This window comes from Gopherus evgoodei, chromosome 3, assembly GCF_007399415.2.
Source record: "Gopherus evgoodei ecotype Sinaloan lineage chromosome 3, rGopEvg1_v1.p, whole genome shotgun sequence".
Lineage (NCBI taxonomy): Eukaryota > Metazoa > Chordata > Testudines > Testudinidae > Gopherus > Gopherus evgoodei.
In genome coordinates, this window is record NC_044324.1 from 188,474,356 (window position 1) to 188,498,493 (window position 24,138).

Below are 24,138 nucleotides of genomic sequence, written 5' to 3' on the forward strand. Positions count from 1 at the left end.
AGCACTTTTCAGTATCTGCTCTCAATGTGTTTCCTGCCTTCAAGTCTCAGACGATGACAAATGACATACCCTCACTTACTACAGTGCTAGAATCCAGGTATTACAAGGAATTATTCTCAATAGCCACCTTCAATTACAAACTTTGGACAGCACAGATATCTAGTGCTAATCCCTTTTCAAACTGGAATAAACCATACAGTGGCCTTTGAGATGCCCACCATGTCTATTTCTCTCTCTTTCTCATGTCCTGAAGGCATCAGAAGTAAACTGAACAACTTCTCTTGCTGTGGCTGCTTTCAGTTTCACTCACAGATCCTGTAAGAACTCCTCCCCTCTCTCTCCTCCCCCCCCCCCACCAATTTCCTAGTAAGGAAGTTATATGAGTCCTGACAAGTAAGGTTGCCAACCCTCCGGGATTGTCCTGGAGTCTCCAAGAATTAAAGATTAATCGTTAAATTAAAGACTATGTCATGTGATGAAAACTCCAGGAATACGTCCAACCAACTGAAAAGGACACTTTTCAGTTTAAAGATCATACAAATGTACACGGACCTGAGATGCAGCACGGACAATACTCAGTTAGGGTTAGAAATAGGAGTTTTATGCCACTGGAAAGTCTCAGCTTTCTAGGGGGACATGAAGCACTTGCTTCTTAGCCTTGGAAGATCTCAAGCTATCAGAACTTGAAGTGATTATATTAATGGTAATTTTTAAAAGTTTCTCAAATGTAGAAGTCATTTTCCTCTCTCCCTCTCTGAGGCTTATACAGTTGAGCTCATGGTACTAAGAGTTTGCTAACAGCAGTGCAAACCATACTGTGAATGTGAAAATGGTAATTTCCTGAGGCTTATATCTTGACCAAATCCGAACACAGGGACAGTAAAGGGCACCTCTCCAACCTCTGCTGAAAAATTTCAGCTTTCTTTTCCAAACCACAATGGTATCAGATAAAAGAAAGAGGGGGGACGGACATTTTTCAAAATTGGAAAAACAGCATTTCCACCTCCCCCAACATTAATTTCATTCTCAAAAATGGCTGAACCATTTTTGGTCAATCATTTGAAACAAATTCTCCCTTAGGCAGAGACCTGGATGAGAATTTTCAGCCCACAAGGTTAAATTTTGTCAGTTATAAGCAACTTGAAAACGAAGGGCTATAATGGAAAGCGTCAGACAACTTAAATATAGCTGCTATCAGTATCAACTATAATTGCACAGTTTAAAATCTATTAAATGAAAAAAAAAGCCTAACAAACATCCCACAAAAACAGAGGTAGCCCAGTAGGAGCTGGAATGCAGAAATCCAGACAAGATCTCACAAATTAATAGATACATAAGAAGTTTGGCAGAATCTCAATTTAAGTAAAATGAAAAATGCTTACTATCCATTATGCTCTGGCAGTTTCTATGCCTGAAGAAAAAGTCCAAACACACAGCCAGGTTAGAGAAATAATGAAGACTCAGTTTTTACACAGCTCAAATGAAAGGATATACCTTGTATTTATGTCACTTTAATTTGGATATTATCAGTATTAAATACTTTGTAAATCTGCAGCCAGAGTCTGACACTTTTATTTAAATTAAGTAGTAACATACTCCACAAGTGATCACACTGGAGCAAGAGATTACTTATGGATGGCAGCCTAAAAAATGAAGAATTCACCTTCCTTTGCCATGGTTACCAGGACAAAACAACTCTTAAAAAGTCTTGCTGGTTTCTCTAAATATGAGAAGGATGTGAAATATCACAAATGTCTCTTGATTTACAAAGAGGCACTCGTGGAGATGGCCCTCCTTTACAAATTTAACATTAAAAAAATAACTACTTCATGGTTTCTTAAAGATTTTGGTGACTTGGCAGCAGCACTAGCATGTAGGAGACCAAAATTTGATTCTCTGAACTGCTATTTCACACTTTGGGCCAGCATGTGCAGTGTTGTGTGGTCACTGGCAAGTAGAAATATAATGAGCCACATTTTTCAGCAATGGTCCCCTGTTTTAATACTACAGATAAGACTGTGCAACCATTTTGTACATTCAAACAGGCATTTAAACAAGAAGATAGTGAAGAACGCACAAAAAATTCCTGTTCTTGAACAAAAACTGTTGCACGTGAACTTTTACTATATGGTAAACACAAACATGCCCATTTCTGAAGGCACAAAACTGAAGGATGTGACCAAGGCCAGCTGAAAATGTGATTCATTATATGTATGGAAATGTATTCAGTTCCTCAAACAACAAACACTACGTAAAATATCACAAGTGCTACAATTCTGTTTACAATCATGTAGCTGAGCAGAAGCATGTGCTCCAAGGGTGCCATTTGTGAAATGCCTCCCAAAGCTAAACGTGGCTTTTTGGGCAGGCCAAAACCAGGCAAAGAGTATTCTGAGATAACATTCTTCATTGTTAGTGAGTGGATATACCTTCTGGGAGCAAATAAAAAATGGTTACCTACCTCTCGTAACTGTTCTTCGAGATGTGTTGCTCATGTCCATTCCAAGTAGGTGTGTGGGCATTGCGGGCAAGTCGTCAGAAGGTTTTTCCCCTAGTGGTACCCATCGGGTCGGGTACCCTGGAATCGTGCCTTTATAGCGATGTATATAGGTCCCTGCTGACCCACTGCCTTTTCAGTTCCTTCTTGCTGGATACTCCGACAGAGGGGAGTCGTGTGGGTCACAGAATGGACATGAGTAATACATCTTGAAGAACAGTTAAGAGAGGTAGGTAACCATTTAAAATTCTTCGAGTGCTTCCTCATGTTGATTCCAAGTAGGTGACTCCCAAGCAGTTCCCTGGAGGTGGGGTCAGAGTTCAAGAAATTGCTGATTGTAGCACCGCTCTGCCGAAAGCTGCATTGTCTCTGGCCTGCTGTGTAATGACGTAGTGCGATGAAAAGGTGTGCATTGACCACCACATCACTGCCCTGCAGATAGGAGCAGATAGGAGCTTGTGCCAGGAACACTGCTGAGGATGCCTGCACCCTTGTGGAATGTGCTGTCAGCGCTGGGGGCAGGTATCTTTGCCAAGTCATAGCCTGCCCAGATACAGAGTGTGACCAAAGAAGAGATCCTTTAGGACAAAACTGGAAGTCCTTTAAATATGCTCCGCAATTGCAATGAATAGTTGCGTTGATTTTTTAAATGGCTTTGTTCATCCATTACTAGACACAGCAAGGGTTGAGACCCGGAGAAGGGCACTCCTGCACACACCTCTTGCGGGTCAAGCCTCCACCCGAGGGACTCAATAACTGGGGCACTAAGTGTGATCAATTAGTCTAGGCGATTTTGATTCGCCCTGTACACTGAGTCTAGCCAAGCCTGAAGGGGACAGAGCTGCAGGCTGGCGTGCTGTACTACATTCGTACAAGCAACCATATGGCCAAGTAGCTTCAGGCAATTTTGTGCTGTAGTGGTGGGGTATCACCGGAGATCCTCTACAATGGCGCCCAGATTAAGAAAGCGAGTTTCTGAAAGGCATGCCCTGGCTTGACCAGAGTCCAGGAGAGCTCTGATGAACTCTGTTCTCTGAGTTCGGGTTACGGTCGACTTTGCTACTTTCAGTATGAGGCTCCGGAGTGGCCTTTGATTAGCCAGTTGTCGAGGTACGGGAATACTTACAACTGCCGTTTCTGCAGGAAGGCTGCCATGACTGACATGCACTTGGTGAACACCTGAGGGGCCGCCAAGAGCCCAAAGAGAAGAATTGTAAACTGATAGTGGGTGTTGTTGACCACAAAGTGGAGGAACTGTCTGTGGGATGGGACTATGGACACGTGAAAATACATGTCCTTCAAGTCGAGGGTGGCGTATCAGTCGCCCGGATCCAGGGAGATGATAATGGAAGCCAGGGAGACCATGAAGAACTGTATCATCTTCATAAGTTTGTTGAAGTTTCAGAGGTCTAGAATAGGTCTGAGCCCACCTTTGGCCTTCACGATTAGGAATAGGAATAGAATAGAACCTCCTGCCCCTGAATTCTAAAGAGTCCTCTTCTACCGGCCCGAATTGTAGGAGCATTTGCACCTCCTGCATGAGAAGTTGCTCATGAGAAGGGTCCTTGAAGAGGGACGGGGAAAGAGGGTGGGAAGGCAGGAGGGAACAGGATTGGAGAGAATATCCCAATTCTACCATGCTCAAGACCCATTGGTCTGAGGTGATTTGTGCCCAGACATGGTAGAAATGGAACAGATGATTCACAAAGGGAGTGGAAGGATGCGGGATCTGAACTGGTGCATTGCCTCTGGGTACACCTTTAAAAGTTTGGCTTGGAGGCTAGGGTCTGCTTTGCTGAGCCCTGGCCTTGGTTAGACGATGACTGAGAAGGTCTCTGTCTGTTACTCCTACATCCTGCTATAGTCCTGCCTAGGAGGAACTGGATAGAATCAGGGAACAGGCTGCAGTTTAAAATGCTCTCTTTGAGGCGCTGGCATATGAAGCTCCAGAGAATTCAGAGTTGCCCTTGAGTCCTTTAGGCTGTGGAGCTTGGTGTCTGTTTGCTCGGAAAAGAACCCTACACAGTCAAAAGGCAAGTCCTGAATGGTATGCAGGAGTCCTGACACCTGAAGCCATGAGCTCCTTCTCATGGCTATGGCGGTTGCCATGGTACTGGTTGCCGAGTCCACCGAATCTAAGGAGACCTGTAAGGAGGTCCTCACGACAACCCTGCTTCCTCGAGGACTGCAGCAAACTCTGAATGGGAGTCCAACGGAAGTAGCTCTTTAAATTTAGACAATATGTTCCATGAATTAAAACTATAGCGGCTAAGGAGGGCCTGCTGGTTGGCAAAGTTGGAGCTTCCCGGTAGAATATAGCTTCCTACCAAAGAGGTCCAAGCTTCTTTGCCCTCTTGGATTTAGGTGTCAATCCCAGTTGTCCCTGCTTTTCCTTTTAGAAGGCAGCCTCCACCACCAGAGTGCCTGAGGGTGAGTGAACAGATACTCATACCCTTTGGAAGGCACAAAATACTTCCTTTCCACCGCTTTTGACATGGGGGGAAGAGACGTAGATGATTGCCGAAATGCTTTAGTAGTGTTGTGGATGGTCTTAAAGAGGGGCAAAGCCACCCTCGAGTTCCAGGCAACAAAATGTCAACCATGGGGTCAGTCTCCTCCGACACCTCTTCCACCTGAATGCCCAAACTCTGAGCCACCCGCATGATCAACTCCTGATGGGCTCTGTTGTCCATGGTCGGCAGCCTGGTAGATGTGCCTGCCACCACTTCATCAGGGAAGGATGAGCCCCCTCAGGCTCGCAGGGATCCCCCTGCTGAAACACCTTAAATGGTGCCTGGAGTGGTGCTGGTCTCCAGGCCCAAGCCCATCTCAGTACCGACCCCAGGGTGGTGTTAGTGCCAGCCTCCATGCCCATCTCTTGTCCCCGCAGAGGTTACTGGGTTACAGATGTTGATTGTGGAGAGGCCCATGCTGACAAAACCACTGACAGGGATCTGGACCCTTGGGCTTGGTGGCCATGACATCATAGGCATCATAGGCAATGGCTTCCCTTTCTGCTGTCTGGAGCAGTGCCAACTCTGCCTCCAAGTTCAACAAGGACTCCTATCCTGGCGACCAGGGCAGTGTGGAGCGAGATGGTGCCAAGGAGCAGAGCTGAGGTGAGGGCAAGCAGTGCCACATCATTGCTGGCTTGCCCCTAGAGGGCACAGTGCCTCTTTGCAGTACCATGCGGGGCACTGTACCATCACTGCTATGAGATCCCTAGCCGCCTCAATGGTGTCTGGCTTGGAGGGAAGGTCTAAGTCCTCCTCCCGAGACTCCTGCACTGGTGAGTCCAGTAGAACCAGACTCGACAGACCCCCCCTGAGAGACTGGTACTGGCTGAGTTGGAGCTGGAGCAGCGTTTCCTGGCGCAGGATGCACCTCATTGGCGCCTCCTTATTCCACTGTTTTAGTGGGATAGTGACCTTTCTTTTGTGTGGCACCAGCAAATGAGAACAGTGCCAGCTACTTGCACCACAGGAGGTCTTCAGTGTCGGGGAGTGGCAGTGCCGAAGGTCCCTGGAGCTCGAGTCCTTCCTCAGCACCAGCCTCTTATTGAGGATGGTGTGCTCTGCACCAAAGTGCTGAGCTTGGAGTAGGATGCTGCCTATGCGGGCTGGGGATGAAGGGCTGACTCCATGAGGAATAGTTTCAGCCTAAAGTCCCTCTCCTTCTTAGTCCTTGGGCAGAAGCCTCTACAGATTTTGCATTTCTCAGTCTGATGGGATTCCCCCAAACACTTTAAACAGGAGTCGTGTGGGTCTCCCTTTGGCATAGGCTTCAGATCGGACCTGCATTGCTTGAACCCTTGAGACTGAGGCATGCTCCGGTCCCCGGGAAGGGAAACATGGTGGGTGGAACCCTCAACTGAAACTAAGAACTACTTGAACTAATACTAAGTTTTAAACTATTTACAGATACAACCAGAAGGAGTCCACTAGGGGACTGCTTGCCATAGCAAGAGAAGAGCTGCTCCAATGACAGTCACTGGCGATAAGAAGGAACTGAAGAGGTGGCGGGTCAGCAGGGACCTTATTCACCGCCATGAAGACGCAACTCCAGAGGGCTCCACGGCCGACCCGACGGGTACCACTAGGGGAAAAACATTCCGACGACTGTGCCACACACACCTACTTGAAATTGACATAACAAAAGCACTTCTTCAAGTGCTTGTTCGCTTGCCAATTTGTGCTCCTACTCTGCCCATTTCACCTCTTTGTTGTGCATTATAAGCTCTTTGGGCCAACGCTGCCTTTTATTCTATTTCTAGCAGTACAGAGTCCTCAGCTGGTTGAGGCTCCTAGGTACTACCGGAATGAACAGCAGATATGTGGCCATATAAGTATTATCCAAGTAGCACAGAGTGGGTGTGATTACTGCTATAGGCAACAGGACAAGGCTGTGCTGCAATCATACACCCCAATGGTGGTATACACTGTGTATCCTAATTCATCCACCCAACCAATACTTTACCCACACAGAGTCCCAAAACTACAATAGCAGAGGCTTTTAGATAGAAAGCGCCGACAAATAAATCAATTATCAATAATCTATTTTGTCAGCAATTATTTAAGAACAGTTTAATGTGTTTTTAACAATTGATTGTAGCAAAAACATTAATTTATAACACTGACTTATGCTTAGTTGTCTTATAGCAATTCAATAAAGTAACTCATGTAAGTTCGCCTTTACACATTGTATGAAAAGTAGACTATTGATTAGACAGAATATAAAAGCTCTATTGGATGTAGCTATATTATGAACCAATAACCTATATCATTTTATTATAGAAAACAAGATGGTCTTTAATCTATGGAACCTTAAAAAAAAAAAGACATCTAAATAGGCTAATTTTGTTTCATTTTTACAATGTAGCAAATCAATTTTCTTCAAATTCAATAACAATCATTGTCTTCTATGATAAGATTTTGAATGCCAGGTTTCAGACTAGAGAGATTGCTATTGCCAACACACAAAATCCTGAGTACAGTAAACTATGTTGACAAACTAAAAGTATTGAAACATTAGCGGACAGCACAACAGAATACTGTACAATTTTAAATGATGGCTACGTATGGATTAAACTCATTTTTATGCACAGAATAACTAGCTGCCTTCTGTTTTGTACATGGCTTTTCAACAATTCTTTGTTTAATGCATTATACTGGTACTTTAGGTTTTTTAAACTGATTCTGAGCTTTCTAGAGTAAGTTGTTGCACTTTACTCACATATATAGTCTTGCTCAGTGAATGCCTTCCAAAGCTCTGACCATGATGCCAACCAAATCTCATGAGATCGAATGGACACACTTGTGGTGTGCTAAACAGTAAGCACTGTCTTTTGCATTTTTCCTAGCTTATCACTAAGAAATCTCCTTCACTTGCAATTTTTTTTTGTTCTTTTATTTGTAAATATTTCTCTCATTTGCTTCCCCTCACCTTACTCCTTTCTGTTATTATATGTATAAAGTGCCCATCATTTTGGTATCTACTTTTTTCCTCCTGAGGAGGTAGTCAGTACGGGGTTTTAATTACCTACATTTCTGTGGTATCAAAAATTTTCTGAACAAACCCATACTATTTCCTACAACTAGTTACTCTGTAGATAATACTATAAAATACAAGTGTATCAGTGATTAGATGGGAAGGCTTTTTGGTCCCCCAGATTTGTAATCCAATATCTTTCTGAAAATGGACACTCCGTTTCTAATACAGAGCTATTTGAATAATAGTTACCTGAATTTTGAGACTGGCTTTGAAATCAACGTATTTCATTGTAAAATGTATGAATAATTGCCCTTGAATGCATAGTTGCATGCTTGGTAACATACAGGCTTAAAATCAGGGTGTATAAAAATCAATTATTTAAAATATATATATTATATATATCATATTTTTGTATTTAAACTGGATTTTTTTGATAAAATGCTTTTTGAGATCTTTCTGAGTGTAGCCTTCATTGATTTGAGATCTGCCATACCATTCTCTCTCTAGAAGGGAAAACCTATAATGGCAGCAGGCCATAAAAGAGACCCAGCTTGGGAAAAAAAGAACCATTCAAGAAATATGTTTGCTGATGATGTTTTAAAGAAAGTCAAACCAGTGAACTTGTGGAAGTCACTTAAGCACTTGGATTCAGAGACTGTTAGAGTGATAATCTCACTTTTAACAGCAGTAGCTTCTTGAGTCAGTGTAGAAAGAATATTTTCTTCCTTTGGACTAATTCATTCCAAATTGAGAAATCATTTGGGACCTGAAAAAGCAGGAAAGCATGTTTTTCCTTTCCAGATTATGAACAAACAGGAAAATGAAAGGTGAAGATGACTGAGTTAGCTGCAGAAGCCAATATTTTAAGTTTCTCGTGTTGACCTGGCTGACACAGTCGATTTAATTTTTGTTTTTTTAAATAGTTCATTTAACTATTTTAGTTAAACAATTTTAACAAAAACAAACTTGATTTTAAAAAACTTTTATGTTTAACTAAATTCAAAAATTCATGCTTGTTTTGTTAAAATATTATGTTTGCTGTTGAAGAAAAAAATCCAGAATACATAACGTTGTTGTTTTAGTTAAATAAAACAATGTAAATGTCTGTCTGGTGATGTTCTCCTCCTAATACAGTATGGCAAGAAAATTATCCAAATATTAATGATTAACCTGCTGATTTGGAGATTGTTCACCTTCCAATGACTTCATAAATATCTGCTTCACTTGATTTAAATCAAATTCACTCTGCTTAAAATCTTTTCTATTTTTGCACAAATTCAACTTTTTCTTGTGTGTTTATAAGATCTTTATAAAATCTGATGAGATTTATATACGATAAATATTTTTGATCATTGCTACATATTTTATCATTGTTAGCATGATTTTCTTCTCAAAAGTAAAAATAAAGGGGAAGAAATATAGGAGTATCTTTTTAAAAGATATTAAGTTAATTGTTCTACATCTGCATCAGATAATTCCCTCTGATGATCTGGAAAAGTTAAGAATTATATTTAGATGTAGACCTCTTTTTACTAGTTATGTTTTGTTTTGTTTTGTTTTGTTTTATGTCTGGTTCTCAGATTGATGTAGACCCATCATTCACTCTCTTTACAGCTACTAAAAAGTTCCTGACTGGACTTCATTCTTATTCCAAAAGAGCCAGGGTTTTTCAAAAAATCCTAATTCCTTCCACATTGCTATAAAACCCATTTCACAACTTCAGTTAACACCCTTTTAAAAGTTTATATTTAAAAATCCCCAAATTTATTCTAGGAAAGGCCAGAATTCACATCTCCTAATTTGCCAGCTCAGCTGGTGGTTTTCTGGAGCCTGTGCAATTTTTTTTTCACTTGCCTCCTCCTCTTTAGACAGATGAATAGAGATTTAATCTAGCATACCGAGTAAACTTTTCTAATAGTCACATACTCAGGACAAGTAAAACCTTGCCTTTTCTACACAGTGAGGTTCAGAGTTTCAAAGTGCCTTCTGAGATTAACTCTTCGATGCAATTTGTAGAGGCCCGTGCAGATACAACAATTTGGATCTGCATCTGATACACATCCACAGTAATCAAATTGTATCTGACCCACAATCTGCACTTTTAGATGGATTCATATCAGCACCAGCACCCTATAGAGCAGCAGTTCTGAACCAGGTGTCCAAGGCTCCCTGGAGGGCCAAGAGCCGGTTTCAGGGGGGCCACAGCCACCCAGGGTAGAAGTCCTGATCTCTCGGCCCCCTGAGGGGCAGAAACCCTAAGCCCCAACACTCCTCCCCCACCCCCCCTGGAGCTAAAGCCCTGAGATCTGGCACTCCCCTGCCACCCTCTCACCCCGCAGGGCTAAACCCCCGTGGGGGGCACCAGGACTCAGAGCTTCAGCCCAATGGGCAGACCCCCTCAACCCTTCCCGCTCTTCCCCACTCCCCATCAAGAACTGCTGCTCTAGAGTCCTGCGAGGATCAAAAATCTGCATCCACATCCAATCTTCAATCTGCAAAGATGGAAAACATCTGCGGATTTGCAGGGCTCTAACAGTTTGGGCTCACCACACCTTTATACTTACCCGCAGGCTTATGTTATATGAAGCTCAGAACCTCATCTTGAACCCTGCTGATTATGTCTGATAGATTATCAAATATGTTTTCACACACACACACGTATGTGATTTGAGACACACACACACACACACACACACACACACACACACACATATTTTCTATAACTTTTCTTGCTATATATATAGCAAGAAAAGTTGTAGAAAATCACTCTTTTCACCCACAAATAAAATTCTCATTTACAGGATGGTCTCAAATACAAACGCAGCTAAAAGTTAGCATTCATTAAAACAGGATTACAATGAAACTACTGCTGCCTGCTGTCAGTATCAGGAAATATATTATATGGTTGTTTCTGTGACGTGCTCATGGGTTATCAGTTCTGCTTCAACTGCTCCTAGTGATCACAATGAAAGGGTTAATACCCTTTAAGCAAGGGCTGGAAGACAGTTTGGATGGAGGACATTACATAATTTTCAAAAAATTATTTGTGTCTTATTTTCCCCTCCACACACACTCTTTACACCAGCATTTCTCAAACCGGGGTCACCACTTGTGTAGGGAAAGCATCCAGCAGGCCGGGCCGGTTTGTGTACCTGCTCCGTCCTCAGGTCCGGCCGATCACGGCTCCCACTGGCCACGGTTTGCCGCTGCAGGCTAATAGGAGCTGCTGGAAGCGGCGGCTAATACGTCTCTCAGCCCATGTCACTTCCCGCAGCTCCCATTGGCCCAGAGCAGCGAACTGCGGCCACTGGGAGCCGCGATTGGCCGGACCTGTGGACGGGGCAGGTAAGCAAACTGGCCTGGCCTGCCAGGGGCTTCCCCTACACAAGCAGTGACCCCAGTTTGAGAAACACTGCTTTATATATACACACACACACACACACACACACACCTTGTCACCATTCTAAATATTATGTGTTGTTCAGAATTTTGCACGTCTGTGTTTAAGACTTGGCAAAACCCAAGTAGCTAAATGGGTAAAAAACAGTTTGTTTTTCAGTTCAGACACTTACATGCTGTCTTTGTAGAACATTTATTCCTTCTGCAACAGCTTTGGAAACTATTTTCTGCTTCCTATACACTAACAGATTAAAATAAAAACTTGAAGAAAATACAATTTGAAAGAAATATGAGTAAAATTTCCCACTTCCCCACCTCTCCTTTCAGTACCCTCAACAGACTTGAAACAATTGCTTTAATGCAGCAAGCAATAGCTTGTAAAAGGATGCAAGCCAGCTGTAACATTTGACAGACAGTGTTAAATACCAAGGGATTCATATCAACTATTTTACTTTAAAAGGTGCTTTGATGTTAGCTATCTTTCATGTACCTCTTTCATGGCACATTAATAAAGAAAACTGAGCTGAGGTAAATCAAGTCCCAAGGTCACATCTAGAGTTACAGCACTGAGAATACCTGATGAAATATGGACTAATGCTTGCATAAGCACTGAATACTTCCGTTAACCAATCAAACTAGTTTTACAAGTGGCTCTGAACTTTATTCTGCAACTAGACATCAGACATCTTAATCCCCTTGCTTCGCCTTGAAACCTAATTATCCTAATATGAACCTGAACGTCAGACTGCCTTCAAACTGAGATATGAAGCAGAAAAGCAATGGAATTAAGTTGAGTGTAACATTAGAAATGTGGAGGCACAGAGAACTTGAAAGTGGCATTTGTTCAAGTATACAGAGTATAGCAGATATTCAGCAACATAAAACACAGATTAAAATCAAAAGAGGAATTTACAGTTTGTACAGATACCTATAAAAATACAAATGAACTTAAATTCCTGTTGAACAAATATTTTCATATCAATTTTTCACCATTAAGAACCAACTTCAAAAGTTATGGAACTCCTATTCTACCTCAGCAGAAAATTCCTAAGTATTTAAGACATTAAAGCAAAGAAATAAAATGCATTAGAAATGATCTTACAAGATTTTATGGATTTTGCTTGACTTGCTACAATATAGTAGTGTTTGAACACAAATACTAGTAGATCATCAATAAGATCAATGCTTGAAATGTCTGAAAAGCCAGAAAAAGATTGTGTCAAAGGTAAGGGAAAAGGACAAATGGTTTAAAGTCCAGGATAACAGAAACAATACAAATGACAACAAGCCAAATAGATGATAAATAAAAAACATCTAAAGTATACAGGTTACATTCTTAATCTGCTGATGTTGTTTTATCTACCAGTAATCTAATGCACATGCTACAAACTATTGTTAAGTGTGAGCTGAAATAATTTATCGTGACAAGTATCAGAGGAGTAGCCGTGTTAGTCTGGATCTGTAAAAGCAGCAAAGAGTCCTGTGACACTTTATAGACTAACAGACATTTTGGAGCATGAGCTTTCGTGGGTGAATTCACCCATGAAAGCTCATGCTCCAAAACGTCTGTTAGTCTATAAGGTGCCACAGGACTGTTTGCTAATTTATCGTGAGTGCACTTCAATACAAATATACAAATAATTAGTTTCACCTGCAAGAATGCTTGTATTCTTATCATAAGACAATTTAGGTAGAAAGTAAAATTGTGCTTTTTAATTTATTTTTAAGAACATGATCAAGCTGTTTACATTGCTCTATTCTAGCATAGCCCATCTGTCACTCAAACAGTTGTCACTCAAAGACTCCTAGAAAGGACAGCAAGCCAAAGAAAACCAGTCCCACTGCTCTACATATGTATTTCCCAAAGATTTTTAACAACTTAAAAAGGCCCATGAAATCCTGAAGTTCATCAGCTGTCATGTTAATGCTGAACACACTATTGTTTCATTTTCATTTTGGGATCTCTTAAAGCAAATATACATTTGTCTAAACAGAACATCTGTTTTGGGTATAATACATTGTATCTTTGGCAAGAACTCACAATAAAACTAACAAAAATAATCAAGAATATTTACTGGGCCTGGCGACAAAAGTTGATTTGTAACAAAAAAACTACAGACCATATACGACTGTCTCTGGGCTCTAGTCCAATCCTAATCTAAGTCAATAAACATAGGTCTACAAGAGAAACTACATTAAAAAAAAAAAAAAAGAGGAAGTCCTGCAATTATTTCGGTTGGACTTAGGTAAGGAAAGTGTGCTGGTTATAAAAGTAGTGAAAAATATTTGTTTTAAATCAAAAACTGTCAAACTTTGTTCAGACAGTTTTTAAAGCCACACCAAAAAAAAACAAAAACCCACCATATGCCTCATTTCCTACTGCAGTCTTCAGTGATTTCATTTTTGAATACAAACTTTATTTCGCAAAACTTGAGTATTTCAGTAAAACTATGTGCTTATTCTGCACAAGAGAAGAGTGAGGGGGGATTTGATAGCTGCTTTCAACTACCTGAAAGGGGGTTCCAAAGAGGATGGATCTAGGCTGTTCTCAGTAGTAGCAGATAACAGGACAAGGAGTAATGGTCTCAAGTTGCAGTGGGGGAGGTTTAGGTTGGATATTAGGAAAAACTTTTTCATTAGGAGGGTAGTGAAGCACTGGAATGGGTTACCTAGGGAGGTGGTGGAATCTCCATCCTTAGAGGTTTTTAAGGTCAGGCTTGACAAAGCCCTGGCTGGAATGATTTAGTTAGGAATTGGTCCCGCTTTGAGCAGGGGGTTGGACTAGATGAACCCTGACAAGTAACTCCTCACTTAACATTGTAGTTATGTTCCTGAAAAAAAGCAACTTTACGTGAAATGATGTTAAGCGAATCCAATTTCCCCGTAAGAATGAATGTAAATGGGGGGGTTAGGTTTCAGGGAAATTTTTTTTTGCTATATAGTACAGTACTATAGTTGGGAGGTGCCCCACCTTACCTCACACAGGCACAGCTCACTGGCACTGGAGACAATGAGGCAGGCAAGGAGGCTGAAGGTGCTGTAGGCTAGGAGAAGCATGCTGCGCAGCAGCAGCGGCACCTCCCCCTACTCTGCAAGCACCAGGGACGGAGGGCTCAATCCTCAGCCAACCCACTCCACCCCTTCCCCCAAATCCCTACTCTTAACCCGTCTCTTCTTCCCCCCCTCTTTACTCATGCTGCGTGCTCACTCCTCCCCTATCCCTCCCCTGCCTCCTGCCCACAGCAAACAGCTGGTTTGTGGCTTTCGAGAGACAAGGGAGGGAGGCTGAGACTGTGCGCCGAGTCCTCACTCCTCCCCCATCCCTCCTGAATGCCGCAAGCCAGCATATTGCCACAGGCAGAAGGTGGAGGGAGGAAGGGGAAGGCGCTGATCCGTGGGGTCTGCCGGTGGGCGGGAGGCGCTGTGAGGAGGGCGTAGGGGAGTTGATGAGGGGCTGCCAGCTGTGGACAAAGCAGGCAGCCAAATGACGTTATAGTGAAGCATTGCACAACTTTAAATGGAGCATGTCCTCTGACCAGGGACATAGGATTGAAACAATGTTAAGTGAGAGGACCTTAAGTGGGGAGTTACTGTATTCTATGATTCTATGAATATATAACTGTTATTGTTGAAGTCCTGGTATTTTAATAGCTCATATTTTATTATACTTACTGGTATCAGCAATGTTTATAAATAGCTGATCAAATAAAATATTTTGTCTTTGCCATAGTGCTGGAAGACAAAACAGACTGGTCTCCTTCAAAATATGTCGAAAAATAAACTAAAATATGCAAATTAAATAAAGAAGACCTGCCCAGTCATTTCATTCTTGTACCACCAACTACAAAATGTGAAATCCTGTCCTCACTGAAGTCAGTGGCAAAATTCCCATTGACCTCAATGGGATCAGGTTTTTACCCAAGATCTCTCTACATGCAATTCTGAAATTACTATATATTGCTTTGGAAATGGAGGACCAGAATTTCAAAGTGTGTAAGCAAAAATGCATGCCCAGCTGCAGTAATTGCACATGCAAGTAACTAGCTGGATGTGTAATTGGTCATCAGTGCACAACATAAGCAGGACTGCACATGCAGTGATAGCAGCTGTGCACAGAAGTTCGACATTCGATTGTGCACAATTTTTAGTACATACAATTACCCACATACTTTCCTCATTGTATAACTCTCATTGTCTGAAACTGTATTATGCTACTTTCACATGATGGGTCGGAGAAAAAAGAAAATGAGAGGGAGAAATGGTAAAAAAAAAAAAAAAAAAAAAAAAAAAAAAAAAATCACCTGTGCTCTTCAACCCCTCTGTTAGTGATAATTTAAAAAGTATATACCACAAGACTTTAAATACAAAAGAAGCCAAATCATGCAGTTCCACCCCATCCACTTCCTATCCCTCCTCCAAGCCCACATGTTCTGCAACAGCTGAGCTACTAAGAAGCTGATTTGGGAGATTTGCAAGAACTCCCAAATCTGCTCTTTAAGTACTGCTGAACTGTTAAGCAAGCTTGTCATAAACAGATAGTTAAGGGTTAATGTCTCTCTTATTTGTAAAGGGTTAACAAGCTCAGTGAACCTGGCTAACACCTGACCAAAGGACCAATCGGGGGACAAGATACTTTCAAATCTTGGTGGAGTGAAGTCTTTGTTTGTGCTGGGTTTTTTTTTGTTCTTTGTTCTCTCTTGGGACTAAGAGGGACCAGACGTGCAACCAGATCTGTCTCCATTCTTTCTAACAGTCTCTCATGTTCAGAATAGTAAGTACTGGCTAGAAAAGGCGAATTAGTTTTATGTTTGTTTTCTTAATTTGCAAATGTGTATTTTGCTGGAAGGGTATTTTACCTCTGTTTGCTGTAACTTGTATCTTAGGCTGGGTGGGGGGGTGAGTCCCTCTAGTCTATGTATAAGCTTACACCCTGTAAACATTTTCCATCCTGGTTTTACAAAGATAATTTATATTTTTTCTTTCTTTAATTAAAAGCTTTCCTTTTTAAGAACCTGATTGATTTTTTTTCCCTTGTGTAAGACCCAAGGGGATTGGGTCTGAACTCACCAGGGAGTGGTGGGGGGAAAGAAGGAGGGGGAAAGGTTAATTTCTCTCTATTTTAAGATCCAAGGAGTTTGGATCAGTGTAACTCTCAGGGTAACCCAGGGAGGGGAAAGTCTGGGAGGGGGAATGGTTTATTTCCTCTTGTTTTAAGACCCAAGGGGTTTGGGTCTTGGGTCCCACAGGGAAGGTTTTGAGGGACAGGAAGTGTACCAAAACACTATATTTTTGGTTGGTGGCAGCGCTATCAGACCTAAGCTAGGAATTGAGCTTAGAAGGGTACATGCAGATCCCCACTTTTTTGGACGCTAAAGTTCAAAGTGGGAATAATACCTTGACAAAGCTAGCCTCCTCTGAAAGGCCAGTGAACATACTGGCCCCTCTCTCTTTTTTTTTTTTAAGGGGGGGTTCTGGATTGACACTGCTTTGAAGTACGTGCATTGAAGGCAACAGTACTGTTGAACTGAAAACGAACATCTAGGCAAGGTAGTAGACCAGGGGCAGGCAACCTATGGCACAGGTGCCGAAGGCAGCATGCAATCTGATTTTCAGTGGCACTCACACTGTCCAGGTCCTGGCCACAGGTCTTGGGGGGCTCTGCATTTTAATTTAATTTTAACTGAAGCTTCTTAAACGTTTTAAAAACCTTCTTTACTTTACATACAACAATAGTTTAGTTATATATTATAGACTTTCAGAAAGGGACCTTCTAAAAACGTTAAAATGTATTACTGGCACGCAAAACCTTAAATCAGAGTGAATAAATGAAGACTCGACACACCACTTCTGAAAGGCTGCCGACCTCTGTAGTAGACTGTTGGTATGCTTGAGCAGTGCTCAAGAACTAATGCTTGGAGACTGGTTTACTGAGTTGGGTGTGCACGTTGTCTTAATTTATGCTTTCTGCTACACTTTTAGCACTGGTTTCACTCAACTGGTTTGTAAACTGATTTAGTTCATTCTGTGCAATGCCCCAGGGTGAACACTCCTGTCTCAGATTAACAATGTCCTGTTTCGATTTTGCTTAAATTGATTCCTTAGTAGTAGCAGAAGCGATATAAGGCATCCAAAAAAGAGTGCCTCTAACCAGGGGGTAGCACATGTTTAACTACACAGCTGTGCTCAGAAAAGGTCCTTGCATTTGATTATCACGAAGAAATGGATTTGAGCAACCTTCTCTCTAAATTAGGGCTGTCGATTAATCACAGTTAACTCAAAAAAAATTATCACGATTAAAAAAATTAATCACAATTAATCGCAGTTTTAATTGCACAGTTAAACAATAGAATTGCAATTGAAATTTATTAAATATTTTAGGATGTTTTTCTACATTTTCAAATATATTGTTTTCTATTACAACAGAATACAAAGTGTACAGCGCTCACTTTATATTATTTTTATTACAAATATTTGCACTGTAAAAATGATAACCAAAATAAATAGTATTTTTCAGTTCACCTAATACTATAATGCAATCTCATCATCATGAAAATGCAACTTACAAATGTAGATTTTTTTTTTGTTACGTAACTGCATTCAAAAACAAAACAATGTCAAACTTTAGCGCCTACAAATCCACTCAGTCCTACTTCTTGTTCAGCCAATCAAATTTGTTTACATTTACTGGAGGTAATGATGCTGGCTTCTTATCTAAAATGTCACCTGCAAGTGAGAACAACATTCGTATACCCCTTCGTGCTTCAGCCACCATTCCAGAGGACGTTTCCGTGCTGTTGACACTTGTTAAAAAAATATACGTTAATTAAATTTGAGAATGAACTCCTTGGGGAAGAATAGTATGTCTCCTACTCTGTTTTACCCGCATTCTGCTATATATTTCATGTTTTAGCAATCTCGGATGATGACCCAGCACATGTTCATTTCAAGAACACTTTCACTGCAGATTTGACAAAACACAAAGAAGGCACGAATGTGAGTTTTCTAAAGATAGATGCAGCAGTCAATCCAAGGTTTCAGAATCTGAAGTGCCTTCCAAAATCTGAGAGGGACAAGGTGTGGAGCAAGCTTTCAGAAGTCTTAAAAGAGAAGCACTCTGATGGGGAAACTACTGAGCCCAAACCACCAAAAAAGAAAATCAGCCTTGTGCTGGTGGCCTCTGACTCAGATAATGAAAATGAACGTGCGTCGGTTTGCACTGCGTTGGATTGTTATCGGTCAGAAACTCTCATTAGCATGGATGCATATCCTTTGGAATGGTGGTTGAAACATGAAGAGACATATGAATCATTAACGCATCTGGCATGTAAATATCTTGTGATGGCGGCTACTACAGTGCCATGAGAACACCTGTTCTCACTTTCAGGTAACATTGTAAACAAGAAGCAGGCAGTATTATCTTCTGCAAATGTAAACAAACTTGTTTGTCTGAGTGACTGGCTGAACAAGAAGTAGGACTGAGTGGACTTGTAGGCGCCAAAGTTTTACACTGTTGTATTTTTGAATGCAGGCCTTTTTTTACATAATTCTACATTTGTCAGTTCAACTTTCATGATAAAGAGATTGCACTACAGTGCTTGTGTGAGGTGAAAATTACAATTTTTTGTTTTTTATAGTACAAATATTTGTAATAAAAAATAAACATAAAGTGAGCACTGTACAATTTGTGTTCTGTGTTGTAACTGAAATAAAAAACTGGTATCTGAAATCAATATATTTGAAAATGTAGAAAATATCCCAAAATATTTAAATAAATGGTATTCGATTATTGTTTAACAGTGCGATTAATTACGCAATTACTTTTTTTAAATCGCTTGATACTCTACTCTAAATTAATGAAGTTTTTCTGGAAATGTAATAAGACACAAAGAAGTGTTTATTCTTGGACCATTAAAACATTCAGGTTACTGACAGTACTCGTTTTTCTGACTCATGCTTCACAATATCCCATTTGGCCAGGATTGCTCAGGTTTGTATATTCTGTCCTGGTTGTCAGCCGTCCTCAGTCCAGGCCGCTGGCTGAACTATCTAGTAAAGAAAAAAACTACTGCCTGCTTCTAACAACTGCTTTCAAGAGTGAGCAGCAGGCTTCCTGTGCGTGTGTGCACACACCCCTCAGCACAGAGAAACAGCAGCCAGACCAAAGAGCAAGATGAAAGTCCAACCTCCATAAAAAGACAGATAGTCAAGGAGGTCAGAAGTGGGGGACAGCCACTAAGACCCCAGGCTCAGCTTATTTGGAAATATTTAAATAGTGACAGCTACGTGGCTAATAGCATCCAATATTCTGAATACGTTTACTGCAATTAAAATTATTCCACCTGTTATTCATTTTAACATTATCATTGGTGCCATCTTAGTTCCCTATACAAGCTCACCAACGCAGAGACCATCTTTTCCTTAAGCGTGCACTTAGTACAAAGGAGCCCTAAATCCCAATTAGGACCTGCAAATACTAGTACAACATAAATTAATAGTGATAGTGATACTAAATAGTACTTTAATTATGCTAACTTTTTATTTCAGCTCTCTCTTCTACTGACAATCTAAAAAGTTTATATTTCACTTGAAGTTTTACAACAGGTTTTGTCAAAAAAAGATATAATATGATTTAATGAGTAATCTAATTCTTGAAATTTGAGAAAAATCTGTCTCCATATACAGTTATTAGAGAAATCTACCTACTTGATACTTTGGACTGAAAAATGTTCTCACAATTTCTATTTCCACATGCATTTTACCAGCTCCTAATATTTTTATTTTTAAAATATTCCATTACAGTAGCTCCACAAAGTTCAGCCCAAGAAACTGACAGAGCTAAATAATTTGGAAGTTATCTCTACATTCCTATTCTACTCACAAAATAAATGTAACAAAACACAAAGAAAAAAAAAGCAAAGCATGATAAGAAAACCATCCACAAAACCGGTCATAAAATAAAAAAACAAATCTTGCTGCACAAACTTTAACAAACAGATATTTGCATTCTGTAGCACAAAGAACTGAAAAAAAATGACAAATTCAAACAAGTTACAATTGCTTCTTCCAACAAAGAATAAAGCACTTATATTTCCATAACTGGCTTTCAAATTTTATCTAAATAAATGAAAACAAAATTTTACAATATGACTTTTTCCCAAACATATTATAATTGTCTTCCATGTGAACTGAATGACACAAAGCCCCTGTTTTGGGGCTAGAGTCAATAAAAAGCTTCTACAGTCTTGTAGGAGCTTCCGATTTGAAAACAAACATTAAAAAATTTGAACAGGACCCCAGAGTGCCTTTTGAAATAAAATCAGATTAATTATTGATTCTCATCACAAATTTATACCAGTCTGGAAAACAAAGAACAAATGGAGTTACATGACAACATAATTTCCTAGGAAAAATGCATTTATTGAAAATTTCTGTCAGATCTCTTTTCAATCTATGGATTTGACAAAAAAAACTTTAAACACACAGAAAATGACAAAAGTCCAAAGAGAGAAAAGCAATCCCTTTTGGAAAACATAGAACTTCTTTTTACTGCATCCATCTTAATATTTCAGTGGAGGAACAAAAATTGTTGCTTTTTACTTTCAATGCAAACGCTTACTCCAAGATTTAAAAAAATCATTTGAGATGATTAAATAATTGTGGGTATGTTTCCATTATTTCTCAGAGGGAAACCAAGAGGTTCTGTTCTCTGGTGAGGCAGCAGGCAGACTCGGCATTCACAACAAAACCCAAAACAGAGGCTTTTCAGACAGTTCTGCTGAATTCTGAAATCTAATGGTCAAGATGAATCCTTCACTACACGTGCAGTGCATTAACAAAGGATTTTTTCCAGGCAACTTAATACCCAAAGGACCAGCAAGCTTTCCATAGCATAGACAGATGATACTAGTATTTAAATGTGCGTTCCAGTGGCCCAGCCAAGCAATCAGCAACCTACAGTTGCTGTAGCGAAACACAGAGGATATGGGATGCAGGTCCTCAGCTATGGGCCGAGTTCCTTGGGCTGGTGAGACTTGGCGACTGCTATGGAGGCAGCACACTTATCCCCAAGGAGAGGGAATGCATTGAATGATGCTCTAGTGAACTTCTCCCCATGAATGGGTGCTTACATTCTCCAAAGGGAGCCAAGACCACTTCTCTACGGCCAGAAGAGTGGGCCAGTAAAGGATGGTGAGGACTACAGAGGAACTACCTTAAAAAAAAACAACACACATTTAAAAGCACCTACTGAAATTGAAATGTGCTGAAGAGGAAAACAAAATGTCAAACAAAATAAGCAATCTTACCAATATACAACATCCAGTGGTGCAAAGTACTTTTTCATAATTAAGTCAGCAAAGTAAGCTTCTGTCTCCCTGCAGGCAGTCCCATTGCCTATCACAACAGTGCTGCAGCTTTAAAGGAGATAAAGGATAAACATTCAGTTTTCCTGCATAGTTAGGGATGTGTAGTAATTTCACTTTATGTAAAGGCTGTACTCAACAAGAACATGCCGCCAACTTCCACACACAGGAAGATCTTAGAACTCTGTAGACATCAGCACCTCAGCATGAACCAGGCTGATTAGCTGAGAGTTAAGCTGCACAACACACACAAAAGTGTGTCTTGCTGCAGTAGCTACAAAGTAGTTAGTACCCTGCAATGGAGAATTCCATCCTCTTAGTTGCATGTACAACAGCAAAACAACCTTTAAGTGGCTCTAGTAGTAAGGCTTTTCAAGGGCTTGAGGCATGTATGGCGGAAAGGACTGACTGTCTGAAGGTTTGAGTGCATTGTGATGTTGTTAGCGGCCAGAGTGGTAATTTTCACATATCTCTTATAGAAGTGAACAAAATTCCTAACTACAGGAAACTCAAGGGCTGTAGTACATCATTCATGACTCTCCTTGGCAGTCTTCATGTTAAATCATTTTATTGCACAGACAGGAAAATCCTTCCCCATGTAAAATGGCTTCTATTCAATTAAACAGAAGCTAAAATAAAGAAAAACTCGCTTTGGAAGCTCACTCAATGGAATAACACTGGATGGAACTGCCTCAAAAACAGTACAGTAAGGGCCAGGGCTATCAGGCTATCAACAGGTATGCACGAGTGTTTAACGTCAAACTTCTAATTCCCAGTGAACAACGTCCCACCACCCAAAACCATCCCAAAATTTAATACAAGTGGCAATAGCTGTTCATAAAAGCTCCCAAAATTGACTAACATGGGTGCTGCACAGTAGGAATAAGATGAATTGGCACACCTTTGCAAATACATTTCCACAGCATCTAATTTGTAAACTAACTATATTCACTGCTTGATTTCACAAGCATCTAATACATACAATATTTTAAAACATGAACATAAATTGAGCAACATTCAGCCATCAGCCATAAAAGGAGAAATTCCACTAAATCTCTGGACATAGTGCTTGTATATCCAATTTTGATACAATGTAGATATTTATCCTATTTATATTTTAATGAAAGCTTCGTTATCATACTTGTAATGCACAAGAAGTCTCCTTATTTTTTCAGCTTCACGGAATCCTTGTCCAGAATGCAAGTAGACAACATCAGTATGGAGTATCTGACCTAGAATGAGGAAAGGCAAAACGATTCAGTTAGAAACAGAAAAATCCAGACGGTATTTCCTGATGAACTACCAAGGTGAAGGGCTGATTCACAAGAAAAACATTTCAATAATTATCCACAATTTTCTTATATACCGTGTAGAACTGGGTTCACTGCCAGAATGAAATGAGTTGATAGACTTTGCCGAGCTCCTAGTAAACATGTCCAGATAACAAACCACCAGCACCAATCAGCATCACTGTTTGTATTCAGCAAATATTTTGTGATTAGAAAAAATGGTTCCTTGGGGCAGAAAGGGTTTATTGCCGTAATCTGTACATTTTAAAGATCCGCTTAGAGAGAGGTGTGATCTAGTGGTCTGAGTACAGACCTAGAAGACAGAATGCCTAAATTCTAATTCCAGCTCTAACAGAAACTCCCTCTGTTGGCTTTGGCAAGTCACTATGCCTCCCTGCAAAGTGGGGATAACATACCGTTGCATTTGTAAATACACACTCCACATTGCTATCATGGGCATCAGTTTCCACTGCAGAATTCAGAGTGTCTACTACAGCACATATCCAGAGACTGAGGTTTCGTTTAGACAGTGAGGTATGTGCTCTATGTAGGTTGGATTTCTAAAGCATACTAACTGGTCCATTTAGACTCTGTTCATGTGCTTCATCGCAGTGCTGTTTTAAACAGAACTAAGTTAAAACACACTAGGGAACCTTTAGTGCACACCAGCAGGGTCTACACAGACCAATTCATGTGCAGCACATTACCGTGCCCCAGAAATCACATCCCCATACAGCATGTTACCCCTCCAAATAAACAAGCCCAGACACTGTTAATTCTCTGATTTCTGCTTCTCTCGCCCAGATTAGGAAGAACTCATAGAACACTGATACAATGATTTACTCCTCCCAGCTCAGCAACAGACATCAGAGTTCCTGAATTCCTCTGTCTCAGCGGCCCTCATCTGCTCTGTGCTGAGAGATGTAGGGGTGGAAGGCTAGTTACTGTTGAGGGCACTGGACTAGGACTCATGAGACATGAGTTTGATTCCAGGTTTGGCCACAGATTTCTTCTGTGACCATAAGCAAGTCACTTAGTGACAAGTGCCTCGGCTCCCCTCTGTAAAATAAGATTAATACTTTCCCACATCACAAGGGTGCTG

At 40.7% G+C, this 24,138-nt stretch overlaps 1 protein-coding gene across 4 annotated transcripts in view; it reads right to left on the reverse strand.

The window, feature by feature from the left end:
* Positions 1-24,138, reverse strand: part of SRBD1 (S1 RNA binding domain 1) — a 251,220-nt gene that overhangs the window by 146,822 nt on the left and 80,260 nt on the right. For all 4 annotated transcript variants that reach the window (XM_030557685.1, XM_030557683.1, XM_030557686.1 and 1 more), the window contains 2 exons: positions 22,889-22,979; positions 21,691-21,798 (listed from right to left, as the gene is read on the reverse strand). In XM_030557685.1, the coding sequence (XP_030413545.1) occupies positions 21,691-21,798; positions 22,889-22,979 (199 nt within the window). The remainder of the gene's footprint in view (positions 1-21,690; positions 21,799-22,888; positions 22,980-24,138) is intronic.